The 13,280-nt window shown below is 56.8% G+C and overlaps 1 protein-coding gene across 11 annotated transcripts; it reads right to left on the bottom strand.

Moving 5' to 3' along the window:
• Positions 1 to 546: 546 nt before the first annotated feature.
• Positions 547 to 12,888, bottom strand: FNDC4 (fibronectin type III domain containing 4). Of its 11 annotated transcripts, XM_087776873.1 has the most exons (8): positions 12,654 to 12,813; positions 8,439 to 8,580; positions 7,484 to 7,599; positions 6,755 to 6,959; positions 5,747 to 5,836; positions 4,301 to 4,434; positions 3,802 to 3,976; positions 547 to 2,187 (listed from the first exon to the last, which is right to left on the bottom strand). In XM_087776873.1, exons 2-8 carry the CDS (start codon positions 8,524 to 8,526, stop codon positions 2,159 to 2,161), a joined length of 837 nt encoding a protein of 278 aa, XP_087632999.1. In that variant the 5' UTR covers positions 8,527 to 8,580; positions 12,654 to 12,813; the 3' UTR covers positions 547 to 2,158. The 11 variants fall into 11 exon arrangements, with proteins under 11 accessions (XP_087632999.1, XP_087633000.1, XP_087633007.1 ...); XM_087776874.1 differs by lacking the exon at positions 8,439 to 8,580 and having other exon boundaries at positions 12,654 to 12,888; XM_087776881.1 differs by lacking the exon at positions 3,802 to 3,976 and having other exon boundaries at positions 12,654 to 12,807.
• Between the last annotated feature and the right edge of the window lie 392 nt (positions 12,889 to 13,280).

Consider the following 13,280-nt stretch of genomic DNA (forward strand, 5'->3'; position numbering starts at 1 on the left):
CACCACCGTGGTGCTTTTGCTCCTCAGGTACCTCTCCTCACTTGACCAGGGAGCAGTGCAGCCCCTCCAGCCAGCAGCCTGTGGAGGTCTCATCCTCCTTCCTGGCCCTGCCGCCAGCATGTCTCTGCAGCCTGTTTTGTTTGTGCAGAGAAGGCAGCCGTGATGCCATCCTCAGTGGGACAGGCTGTAACTGCAGCTTGTCCAGCAGCATGACATGGCCCAGCATGCAGCACTGGCACTCCCTCGAGGGCCAGAGAGGTGTGCAAGACAACTTTAGAGGCCCTGAAGCTCTTGTACAGCATGCAAGAACAGGTCTCCTTTTAAAGGCCATACACACATGTTCAGGAAGTGCTGGTACACATACGCACGCGCGCGCACACACACACACACACACACAGACCTGCAACTCTGCAGGGACAACGCTGCCTTTGAGCCAGGATGCTTTTATTGAAAAGACTCTGCCACAGGGAGTCGCTTATCCTGTCCCTTCACCACCTAGTCCTGCAGCAGGAGCTGAGCAGCACCTGGAAGGAAGAGTCCTGAAAGTGCTTTACTGGGAGGTTTATTTCTGGAAGACGCTGGATCCGGTGATGCTTGAGTCCAGGGCTGCAGAGCCAGTACCCCAGCTCAGTGACAGGCCGCAGAGCAGAGCACAGAGGGAGAGCAGCAGTCAGGGCACCAGCTGCCATCTCTGCAGCAGAGAGCCCCCCTCATATCACCTTCTTCCCTCCTACTGCCGGCAAGAGGGCATGCCTGGGCCCAGCCTCAGCGTTGGACACAGAGCAGTGCAGATACCCAGTGAGAGACTTCTGCCTGCAGGCTCTGGGAAGCAAATGAGCACAGTCCAGACATCACATCCTCACCAGCCCCAGGGTGGTCGATGGCTCACGTTGTCCTTGCACAAGCAGGTAGACTGGGCAGATAACAGCGAGCCAGCAGTCCACCAGCTCTGGGCATTCAGGGCCAGCCCTTTCCAACAGGTCTGTGTCACATCAGCCAATATCTGGTGCAGGCCATGGGACCAGCTCCAGAAGCGGAAGCATCAGCAGTGACCATTCCCCCCCCCCCCCCCCCAAGACAGAAGAAGCCAGGATGTGATGCTGTTGAAGCTAGGCTTAACTCCAGAGTGGTGATCTCTGCAGCACGTGTCCTGCTGAGCCTGCTGAGACCTTGCTGGGCCTCACCAGGCCCTCCTCCAGGCAGCGCAGGCATAGCACTGCTCACAGGGTGATCAGCAGCTCCCCCACAAACAGCTTGAATGTGTCAGGACTGAGCCCTACTAGGGAAATGGCAAAGCCACAGCCATGCCCTGGCACTGCCTCCTGCCATAGCTCTCTGGGGCTCACACTACCCCACAGAATGGCTTCCACCAGCACTGCCTGCCCTGGCTGCATGCTCTGCAGGCTGGCCAGGCACTGTGGCAGCACTAGCTCCTCATGCTCATTTGTGTCTTTGTCCCCTGTAGCAGGGAGAGGCCTTGAAGCCCCTGCATGGCAATGACGGGGTGCAGTGGAGCCCTGTTCTCCAGCAGGGATCCACTCTCCAGATGTGCTTGCTGGGCCCAGCCCCACAGACAAACCCTCCTGCCACCTGGCTATGCCTTCCCTGGCAGCGCTGGGGCAAATGCCTGCAGTGCCCCATCCCCTCAGTCTCAGGACCAAAAGGGGAGCAGCTCCTGCCCTCCGCAGGCAGCCCTCCGAGCCCAACACAGTGGCTGAGAGCAAGGTCTGCTCCAGGCTGCCTGCTGGACAGGTGTCTGGTGCCACATAGTTGCACCCAGGCCTTTGGCCAAGCCAGTGTGCAGGTACATTACCTCCCCTCAAGCCAGTGCACCAGCCCCTCTGCTCCCCTAGGCTTGCCCCCCTGGGCTGGCAGTGGGGCTTCCCCCACCCTTTCTCAGCTCTGCGCTCCGCAGTGGCAGGGGAGCGAGGCCAGGCATGCGGGATGGGCAGGGCCGTGCACTGCATGCACGGCTGGGAGCCGGCTCCATGCACATCCCTGGACGGGTGCCCTCGGGAAAGCGTAAGTTCTGATACATGGATCTTCGCATGCAGAGTTCCAGGCTGGGCGCCTGGTGCTGCCTCTTCTTCCAAGGCCTGCTTTGGCTCTGGCAGGACGCCCAGGACCCCAGACGCAGAGCTGGTGCTGCATTTACACCTCAATTATATTGACCGAGGGAGACGTCTTCTATGAGAGAAAAATCTGCTTTAAGGCCCTGCTTTGCTAAGCCCCTGGGATGCAGATCCCACGGCAGAGCACCCAACCTCCCGCAGCAGACACTACGACCAGCAGACCTCCTCTGCAAAGGGGCTGCCAGCTGCAGCTGAGCCCTCTGCCCTTGAGCTGAGGTGTGGGTGAGCTGCAGCAGAGACTTAGCTTCAGCATCTCCCTCAGGAGACCAAGGGAGCTAACCCTGAAATATCAGCCTTTTGCACTGATGTGCTCTCCTGGCAGAAAGGTTCAGGTAGCTCAGCTGCATCACCTGGTGCCTCCCTCCAGGTGAGTCTCTTCAACCACACACTTGCCTCCCTAGGAGGCCTTTCTGCTCGCTGCTGTGCCCCAGTACGCCTGGGTGAACCAGCCCCGCCCCCGCCCCACACTCTTCAGCCTCCAGGACTTGCAGATGTCTGGTGACTTCTGTCTGGTCCCTAGTGGTAGCCACACTACACCTGATGCTGTTGGACAGAAGGTAGTTGCAGGGTCAAAGCGGAAAAGGTAAGTGAGGGGGTAGGAGGACATCTGCCATGGGGCAGAGAATCCACAAAGCATGGGATCACTGGCGTGGAGGGACAGATGAGGCCTGTTGAGTGCCAGGCGTGTCTCGCCGCCATGCCCCTCATGACAGCTCTGGCGTGTGCCACGGGAACTAAAGGCTGCAGGTGGCAAGGTGGATTTTCTCAAAAACTGTTGCAAGCATGAGCAGGCACTTTCCTTTACACTAAAAGAAATGTGCTTATTGAAGAGCACAGCAGATCTATGAATTCAGAGAAGGTGCTGGGAAGGGAAAGGGTCCTGGTTGCTGCACATATGTTTTGTAGCTCAGCCCTTTCATGCTGAAGCAGGGTGCAGAAGGCACACACTTTGTAACAGGGCTCAGATCAAGAGCTGCACCATTGTCTGCTACTTCACAGCAGCTTGGCCCTGAACCCAGGAGGGGAAGGGAGTGCAGAGTTTTTTTCTTTCCTATACCTTGTTCCCAGCTTTGTAATTAAGGACTGCAAGAATAAACTTAGAATCACAGAATCATAGAATGTCCTGAGTTGGAAGGGACCCACAAGGATCATCGAGTCCAACTTGCAATGTTGTCACCTGCAAGGATGGCAAGAGTATGGTGAATGCAAAAAGACAAACTGAGGTGCATCAGCCCTGTACAGGTGCACTTTGCAAGCATCGGGAATAGGCCTTTGCACCTGCCTTTGCAGCCCTATATGAGCAGGATCAGTTTGGAGCAGGGATCCAAGAGGAGGGATATTTTTGGCAAGGAGTAATCAGGAAGCTGGAAAATCTGGAGGAGGAGAACTGGAGCCTTGAAGTCCAAACAGGAAGTTTCTGCTCCCAACATCCACTGGAAACCAAGATGTGGAAGCAGAGGGGCAGTTAGGCAACACAGCGAGTAGAGTTCCCACAATCTATAGAGGAGGCAGGTGAGACACAAGGGAAAACCTAAGGCAAGGTCAGAGCATGTGCATCAGGGTTATAAATCACCGTCTTTGTCAAGTAACAGAGGGAGAAGTGTCAGGTGCTGAGGGAAGAGCCAGATGAAAATACTGCTCCCTCCCCATCCATAGCCCAGCACAGTACCTCCATTAGGGTGGGAAAGGGGCTCTAGGGTCCTTTCCATGAACGACTTCTGTGGTGATGGCCTGGAGCAGGCTCCAGTGAAGGCAGAAAGCGAGCAGTGATAGACCAGTGCAGGAACCATAACAGCTGCCCAGCTTGGCTGCCTCCTGCCTGAGCAGGCAGGAGCTAGACCTGCCTATGGGATGCAGAAGAGGTGCAGCCTCAGAGGGGCATGGTGAATGGGCTGTTACGGTGAGAGGACAGGTACCACCCTGCAATGTGGGAGCCATCCCAGCTGATATACCCTGCTGTCTCTTCCAATGTTTCTCCTGCGATCACCCATGGGGCACACACATTGCCCCAGAGAGACCAGGGCTCACTGAACCCTAAACCCCCTCAGTTTTCAGGGTGAGAGCATAAGCTGGGGTGTTTCTGTTTCTGGAGAGAGTCAGAACCTGTCCAGGCAGCAAGCCACAGCAGATGTCATATGCCATCCCTCCTGCCAGCCCTCCCCACTCACCTTGCTCCGCAGCAGCCCTCCACTCGGTCGCTCTGGCGTGCTGTGCTCCGAGGACGGCTTTGTCTTTTCCTTGTTGTTGTTGGAGTCGTTGTCCTTGATGATGTCATACTGTCTGCAGAAGAGGGCAATCACCGCTGCCGAAAAACAGGGGATGAAGGACTCCCTCACACTGGCTGCCCCCTGCCTCCCCTCCCCACAGCATCCCAGCTGGACAGCAGTCAGGCCCAGGGCAGCCTGGTGTTCTGGTCACCCACACCCTCCACCTGTGTCAGCCGGGACCACTCCAGGCACCTCTGCATGTGTGGCCAGGCCAGTCTCCTTGGGCAAGGCATGGATGCAGCTAAAGCCATCAGGGCGCATGTGAGGTCCACGGTGCCTACAGCTCAGGGCTCTGAGGCCAAAGGCAGATGTTGAGGCACTCGGAGAGGGACAGCCCTTGAGGTCAGTGAGCAGCTGCGTGGGTTTCTGAGTGCCTCCAGCAAGGCACTAAAGCTATGGGTCCAGTGCTGGCGACCCTCACAAAAGCCAGCCCTTGGCTTTGTCCTGTCTTGCAGACTGACTGCGGGGTCAGTCACTCTGTCATGGTTTTACAGCACCCATCTCACGCAGTACATGTCCCACACCTTGGGACCCTTGACAGGAGACTCTGGGGCAATGCTTTGAACTGTGATCATTAGATGTGTTGGACCCATTCAAACCACAGTGCGTTATTACAGCCACCTGCAGACTGGACCCGATTTCTCCCTGTTGGCACTCTGACACACCAACCTGCACGAGATGTAAGCTAGCAGCAGCCATCTTGTATTTTCTTCCAGTGCACTAGAAAAGTGTTCAAGGCCAGGACAAGCAGAGATTCCTGCAAGATGCCACTAGAAAATCCACATTTACTGGGAAGGGAGTAGGGGACTTCCCATTCACAGCAGCTGCAGGTGATCAGTCAGGAGCTGACTTTTATCTCCTAGGCTTCCCTGCTCCCAGGGCAACCTGCTATTTGCTAGAGTACTGGCTTTAATCAGGTGCTGTACAAAAGCAAATCATCCATGTTACACTTTTAGCAGGTTGAGGCACAGCCACTACCAGCCAGTGCAGCAATGTTGTCAGATGTCAGATGAGCTAGCTAAGGCCCAAGTTACATGACAGTTAATGTCAGCTGGGATGCTCCCACCCTGTAATTCTGTATTGCTTGGGTCCCACACTGTCTCCTGCTCTTCCAGCACAGCAGTCAGGCCTGCCAGCCCACAAACTCCAGGCCATCACTGCTGAGCAGTGGCTGTGGTTGCTCCTTTTACCCCACTGGTTTGAGCTCCTACAGACTCAATGGACTTACTGGAAAGGATACCAGACCTATAGCAATATGCCTCTGCACTCTCTTGAGCCCCATCCTCTTTGGGGACCCTGGACTGCACCTCTGCCCCAGCCTGCCGGAACATCGCTTGTGGCACTCACCTGCCCACATGAGCAGCACAGCCACGATGATGATAATCTCGCCTGTCTGCAGCTGCCTGCCTTTGTCCAGCCCTTCCATGGTGATGTCACCTGCAGCGAAGAGAACCCAGGCAGGGCTGGCAGCAGACACCCTCCCACCAGAACCCACTTCAGGACCAGCAACACTCAATGATCTGAGAAGGAGCTCCAGAGGAGAGACACCCACCTCCCCCAAACAAGTACGGGTGTGGCATGACATCTTGGCTGGGGAGAGGACATGCAGCCTGTGGCTTTCCTGCGTCAGATAAACCATCCTCGCTACCAAAGGCAGTCAGGGATTCTAACAGCTTGTTTGGGTTCAAGTAGGGATTGCACAATGCGTGGGAGGTGACTCCCCATGTAGGGAACCGGGCAGGTTAGGAAGGCCCTGAGTTGAACACAAAAGTTCTGAGGAAAGTAAGCCGTCTCCTTGCCCTGTTATACTCTTCTCAAGTCCCCCTCTTATGGCGAGTGCTGGAGACAGACTCCCATGACCAGTGGATTCCCTCTGGGCATCATCTCTCTTGGATTCTTGGATCATCTCTCATGGACCAGCATTTAGGCAACCCCAAGGCAAGAAGGCACAACATGGATATGAGTAGGAAAGGAGACTGTGGGGCTCTGTCATTTGTCCTTTGGTAGCTTGCAGGCTGGGAGATCTGAGAGCCTGTTCAATATTTGCTTCCTGTGGCAGCAGCTGAGCAGGCCACAGCAGTTGTCCTGGCCACAGCCTGCTTAGCTGAATAGGGTGCCAAGACCTGGGATACGAGGGCTGTAAACCAGGGCTTGGGGACATTATCATGGCCATTGTGGACACAACAGCAGCCTGTACAACCCTGCTACCCGTTATGACCCTGTGTGTCCCAAACAGCCTGCTGCTCAGGGCAGCACCTTCCTCGCTGACTGCTGGATCCCTGCCCATGTGCTGTGGAGACCTTCAGGTGTGGCCCCACCAGCAGCACCCAGGCAAGCGGGAAGGAGCTGCCTCACCTTGGTTGGAGCTGTTGGAAGGGAGGCGGTCGGTCTCCTTCAGGGTCCGGAAGTGGACACGCTTACTGGCCTGGCTTTCCCCATACAGGCCGATGCTCTGCACCTGGATGATGTAATCAGCATCCTCCGCCAAGTCCCACAGCACGCAGGCCCGGTTGGTGGTGTTCACCTCCCGGATGAAGCGCTGCATCTGTCCATCTTGCCGCTGCCAGAGTGAAGAGCTGTCATCCCCAGGAGGCTGTTCCCAGCTGCACCAGGCACAGGCCCCTGTCTGCAGGGCTGTGCTGGGCACACTGCCCTTACTCCTCCCTTCCCGGGCAATCATCCACCCCCGGGGTGGGCCAGGCTGGCCAGCACTTTGCTATGCAGCATCCCTGTGTGGCCTGAGAGCCAGGCGCCTCCCTGAAGAAGCCACCATTGTCTGGGGCTGTGGAGGTGAAGCAAGGCAAGCAAAGAAGAGTTATGTCATGGCTGAAGCACCATCCTTATCCAGAGAAATCGCAGGGAAGCCACTGGAGGGACAGCTACCCCCAGCGCAGCCCATGGTCTGCTGCCTCCCACCAGGATGGATGGCTCAGACAGGGTGCCCTGGCAAGGGCTGCTCAACAGCAGAGGTGTCCTCAGGCAGGTGCCAGAGGAGCTCCAAACTGCAGCAAAAGGGCTGGCATACGAGCATGCTGGTAATCAGTGAGAGGGGTCCCCAGCCCCCTGGGGACAGAATCTTGATACCTGCTGTAAGATGGCATAGCCGATGACCACATCTCCTTCTGGGACGTCCCAGGAGACTGTGGCAGAGTTTGCCTTCAGCTGCGTCACAGTCACGTTGACAGGGGATGGTGGCCTGTCTGGGTGAGCCAGGGAAAGGCACAGGAAAGAGGCAAAAGAAGATGTCTCAGAACAGGCACTCGCCCCTGCACACCGCCATGGGGGGCCTCTCCAACATCTGCCCGTGGCAGCACATTGGCCAGGGCTACAGGGAAGAGCTTCTCCGGTGAATCTGTCCCCAGGAGAGGAGCGGCACAGCAGGTGCACAAGGCTGAGCCCCTGCCAGCAGCAACACATGCACAGCACGGTGCTTACTGGGCTAGTGAGCAGCTGACCACTGGGGGGAGGGAGGTGTGCAGGCACAGAGCTACTCCCTGCCTGTGCAGCTACCCCTCTGTGGCACCCGCTGGCTTTGCCAGTTTTCATTCACTGGCCAGGACTTCTCCCTGCTGGCTGTTGGTGAGGAATGTGCTCACTGCACACCTCACCCTCTGCAGTGTCCTACAGTGGGGAAGGAGAACAAGCTCACGAGGCATCTGACTGGCTCTTCTCTAAAGGGCTTGCTTGCAGTGGCAGACATAGCCCATTGCTCATAATATGTGTTCCATGTAAAAGGGAGTAGCAGTGCTGACTATGTGCCCAGGCTGCCAGACCCAGCTAAAGGCATGAAGGGCCCCCAGTGGGCTCCTTCCACCTTGCAGATATTGAAATGGGAAATGCATGAAGGCCTGTCCTGAGCAAAAAAGAATTACAGAGTTTGAGAGACTGTCATGGCATTTTAACCAGTCCCTGCAGCTCAAAATCACATGAAAAGTCCCTGCAGCCTATCTCAGAGCACTGCAGAGACCCTGGTGTCAGAGCGGAGAATGACATTCACATCAGCTCTTCACGAGGGCATCTGCTTGCAGATCTGAGGTACCTTCACTGCTGCTCAGATGTTCATCTGTTGGAAAGTTCAATTCATTCAGCTCCAGCACTAGCAGAAGCAGGGCTGCCTGGCATGACATGCTCCTGCTCAGCCTGGGCACAGAGTAGATTCTTGGCAGGGAAGTCCCGTGTTTCTGTAGGGTCCAAAAAGTCCAAACAAATCCTACATTAATGCAATTCTTCAGCCAAGACTGTGATGGTAAAATCAGGCTCCTCTAAGCTCTGGGGCTGCCCCGTGGATGTGCACATCACAAATGCCTGGCACACCACCCAGAACTGCGTAGGAAGCAGCCCAGACACAGTATTTATATATCAACTGTGACAGAAAAATGGGGCAGCTTGGAATAAACACACTATGCAACTCAATCTGGCCATCTCATCTGCCTGGCATTACTCCCTGCTCTAGAGTGTGGAGGAAAGCCCAATGCAGAAGGCAGAGCTGACTTTCCTAGCAGTGCCATGCTATCGGCTGCAAAGCTGGCAGCAACACTCAGCCGTTGCTGTCCTTTGGAAAGCTGGCCTGATTGACCCATGGTCTGCACCATCACTATTTTGATATTTCACAACACTAGGAGTATAGCAGGGTCCTACACAGGTACACAGACCTGCACACAAAGACAAATTTTGCCTGGAAGTTAGACACAGGAGCGCATGAAGAAAGACACTGAGGCTGCTGTTCGTGTGTCCTCTCCACCTGTAAACAAGACAGCATCGTTCTACAAGCTGCTTGCGTAGCAAAAGTTCAATGCTGTGATTTATATATATAGAAAAAGAGCCCCAGAGGGCACCTGAGAACAAGAATAAAGACAGCCATAGACACCAACAACAACCACAGTTAGAGTGACAAGGAAAGGTCATTTCTGCAGGTCAGCTATTTAAATGCATTCATTCACATTTGAATATACCCAGCTCCATGACAGATCTAACCAGCAAAAGGCTGTGATTCCCACTCTGAGAAATGTAGGTTTGTGGTCAGCCACGGGTGACTAAGACAGAAAGGAGGGTCACCCACAGAGCCCAGAAAACATGTTCTCAGAGAGACACTGGGGCTGAGTGCATCCCCAACAGAAGCCTGCTGCATCACCAGGACACAGAGTCATTGGAGACAACACGAACAAGGACATCACAGGATGCTGCGCCCTCTCTTCCAGAACAGGAGGCTGGAAAATTGGAAAGGATTCAAAGATACACTCAAATATCCTTTATCCCATAAAGAGTGTGTCTCCTCAGAGTTTTGCCAGTGGGACTCTGGTTCATCACTCTAACCTGTGAGAGGGAGTCTCTGAGCCATGTCCTTATCTGCACATCCTGGTCTCCCACAAGCCAACAGCAAGACAGGCTGGATAAAGCTGCACTCCCCAGACCTGGCCACTGACTGGGGCATGTGTATTCTGTGCACACAGGAACTGAGCTCCCCACAGATGTAGTCTGGTTTTCTGCTCCAGCCATGGCCAGCGTGCAAGTTAGTTGCACAACTAACAGCTGAGCTGTAAACAGCACCCTGTCATCTAGCAAATAACCACTCCCTTGCACTGTCCCAGCCAGAAGAATTTCAAAGTGTGTGTGTGTGTTGGGGGGGCTGCAATGTTTCTGCTAGCCTCCAGGCATAAGAAGAACAATTGTTCAAGGCTACCACTATGCTAGCAAGTGTAATGAGGTCAGGAACAGCCCAGAAATCCAGTGGTGGAGACTGGTCCCAGGAACTGCTTTGGTCTGAACCAGCCAGCTTCTGAACCAACCAGGCTTCTGCAGGGAGCCCAGCCTGGCACAGCCCAGGTTTTTGGGCAAGGGATGCTGAGACATGGCCCTGGGGCCGAGTCTCTATGATTCTCTAAGAACTCTGAGTTCTCTATGATTTGAGAACAAGGGCACTGCACTGATCCACGGGCCGTGCTGCTGGGTCCACATGGGGCTGACAGTATTGTCTGAACTGTACTTAGCCAGAGCTTGCACAGGCCATGTGTAGGGACCTTCACTTACTGGCAGCAGAAGGGCATCCCAGGGGGGATACCACACTGGTATCAAACTGCAAAGACAGTACACTCAAAGCCAGCATGATCTGCTGTTACACCCAGAGCCAATCCCCAAATGTCCCAAATACAGAGAGGGGAGAGCAAGAGCACATGGGAGCACAGCGGAGCCACAGCATGCATGGCTAGTCAGTGCTTCAGACCTCATGCACCGTAAACACACTTCGTGCAGGCTCCAAGCAAGCAGACCTGAACCTGTGTGACAGCAAGACCTGAAGGTGTCCACGCTGCAGTTCTTCATTGGAAAAATTAGTGTCCCTTGGTCAGTTTGCAGTTCAGCAAACTCCAGAAAAGACATTTCTGAGCACATGGGATTTGCACGCCCAGCAGGAAGAGACAGGACAAGAAATTTCAGAAGTCGAAACTAGAGAAGTTCACCCTAGAAACACGAGGCAATGTTTAATCCCAAGGATATGCCAGATGACACCTCACTGAAAGTTGTTATAAGAACTCCAAAGGACAGCTCACACCATAGAAAGCTTTGTCTATGATCCCCACATTAAGCCTAAGGTTCTCCAGCCTGCTCTGCAGCTGAGGTCAGAGCAGTCTCATGCCAGAGCTGTTGCCATAAAAATCTGTGAGTGCAAGGGCTCGAAAAAATGTACTCTCTGAAGCCAACTATTAAAAACATTCCTGTAAAGCCAAGATGCTCCAACACCCTGCTGGGCTCTCTGGGAAAAGCATGACACAGTTAAGCCCTGCCCAATGCATTAATCGCTAATGATTCTGCATCATTTATAAGTTATCCAGCTTCACTTTTGATTAAAGCCATATTAAGAAATGGGCACCACCACAGAAAGAGCAATCACTTACTTAAGGCTTGGCGCACCCTTCTGTCCTGCCAGCACAGCAGTGCATTCCTTTCAGGCCTGCTGAAGAGGTGGGAAGAGTTGGTCCTGTGTGCTGGAGCCAGCAGCACTGCAGCCTGAGGCTGGGCAGCAGGGAGGGCTGACCTGCGGGCAGCTGAGCACTGGACTAGATCTGCCATGCAACCTGGCTTTGTAGGTTAGAGAAGGGGCCACACAGATGCCCCTCAAGAGTGATGCTGGCAGACGTGGCGCTGCATAGGGATGGGGCACAGACCCACTGCTGCCCTCCCCATCCTGCTATGACTCTGGAGAGGGGACCTCACATGCCCCTCGGCCCGTGCCCTTGGGACTGCTTCTCAAGGGCACCCAGATGTTTTCCCAACTTATCCCTGCAGTAGGGAGGTAAGCATCAGACTGCACATCTAAAAATAAGTGGCCCCTTTTTAACAACCCTGACTGCACTTCTTCCTGAATCCATCAGGCCCTGGAGTACATATTTTGCAAGGAGACTGAAAACATGGCAGAACATATCAGAGCATCTCTGATACTCACAATTCAATTTAATACATCAGTAAACTGACAAGGGGCAAACAGGCAGCAGAAGGCTGCCACTGCCACAGGGTCATTCAGATGAGTCAGGGGGAGAAAGGACAGAGGTACCCTGGGTGCCAACAGACCTCGGTGTCTTAGCAAACCCGAGCCCAGAGAAGGCAAGGCAAGAAGGCACACGGGAATGCCTGTCAGCCAGGGACCAGCTCACAGCCCAGCCTGCAGCACCGGAGCATCCCTGCCCAGGGTCATTAACTCTCTCAGGACTCGCTGCTCACTGGTGAGGGGCAAGGATGGGAAACGGGGAGGCCCTCCTCCGCGGGGGCACAAGGAGAGCCCGCGTGTCCCCACTGCCTCGCCCAGAAGCGGGAGGCTTCGGGAGCCAAAGCCGCAGGCGGCGACCCCAGCCGCCGCCGGGAGAGCCCGGTGCCCTCTGCGGAGGGCAGCACGGCCACACGCTCGCACTCCGTCCCACGGGGAGGGGACGCGACTCGGCCGAAGGCACGGCCGGCTTGGAGGCCACGGCGCCCCGGGGCCGGGCGCATTGCCCCGTGGGGTCGCGGCCGAGGCCATGCGGGGACGGGGGAAGGCCGGCGGGAGGGTCCGGCGAGAGGCCCTAGCCCACGGCAGGGGCTGGGGCGGCGAACCCCCCGAACGGCGCCCGGCATGTCCCCCGCCCGGGGAGAGCCGGCCCCGCGCCCCGGCCCGGCCCCGCCGCAGGCGGCAGCGCGGGCGCCCGGGGAGCGGGGCGGCCCGCCGGGCCCCGCGGCAGCGAGCAGGGCGACGCGCGGCGTCCCGGCCCGTCCCGGCCGCACTTACTGGCTCGCACGAGGCAGAGGTCGCAGCTGAAGAGTACCAGGACGGGGCTGAGGAACGCCGAGAAGCGGGCCATGGCGGCGGGCCGGCGCAGGGGCGCCCCGTACTGCGGCCCCGGCCCGGGCGGCAGCCCTGGCACCTGCCCGGCTCCCTGCGCCGCGGGACGGAGCGGGGCCGAGCCCCGGCCGCAGCGCGGGGAGGGGGGGGGCGGAACAGCCGCCCGGACCTCCCCCGGCCCGCTCCGCCCAGCGCTGCCCCCCGAGCGGCACCGCGGCGACTCCGGCACCGCGGCGACTCCGGCGCCGCCCCTCAGCCGTACCCCGAAACGGCCGGCACCGCCCCCCGGCACCGCCGGCACCGCCCCGAGCCCCCCGCACAGTGCCCCCGCAATCACCTGCCGTCCCCCGAGCCGTACCCCCCAAGCCACCAGTGCCGCCCCCGGGGGCTGCCAGTGCGGCCTCGCCTCCCCTTCCCCGTGCCGCACCCTCGTAACCACCAGCGCTGCCCCCTGTGCGGCCCCCCAGCAACCGCCAGTGACCCCCGCAGTGCACCCCCAGTGACCCCCAGTGCCGACTCTCTCCATGCAGTCTTCCCTCCCGCAGCGTGTTCACGCGTCTTTTGTTACACAAT

This window comes from Nipponia nippon, unplaced genomic scaffold (genome assembly GCF_047370975.1).
Source record: "Nipponia nippon isolate SJK-2023a ecotype South Korea unplaced genomic scaffold, ASM4737097v1 scaffold_4, whole genome shotgun sequence".
Taxonomy (NCBI): Eukaryota; Metazoa; Chordata; class Aves; order Pelecaniformes; family Threskiornithidae; genus Nipponia; species Nipponia nippon.

What these genes read in the sequence shown, in the direction of transcription:
- FNDC4 (XM_087776871.1), bottom strand. Translation starts at nt 11,464, where the DNA reads ATGGCAGATCTAGTCCAGTGCTCAGCTGCCCGCAGGTCAGCCCTCCCT. An exon ending in GAGGGCTGCTGCGGAGCAAG is followed by an intron (nt 3,977 to 4,300) that starts GTGAGTGGGGAG and finishes TGCATCCCATAG; the next exon opens with GCAGGTCTAGCTCCTGCCTG. An exon ending in CCTTTCCCACCCTAATGGAG is followed by an intron (nt 2,188 to 3,801) that starts GTACTGTGCTGG and finishes TTTCTCTCATAG; the next exon opens with AAGACGTCTCCCTCGGTCAA.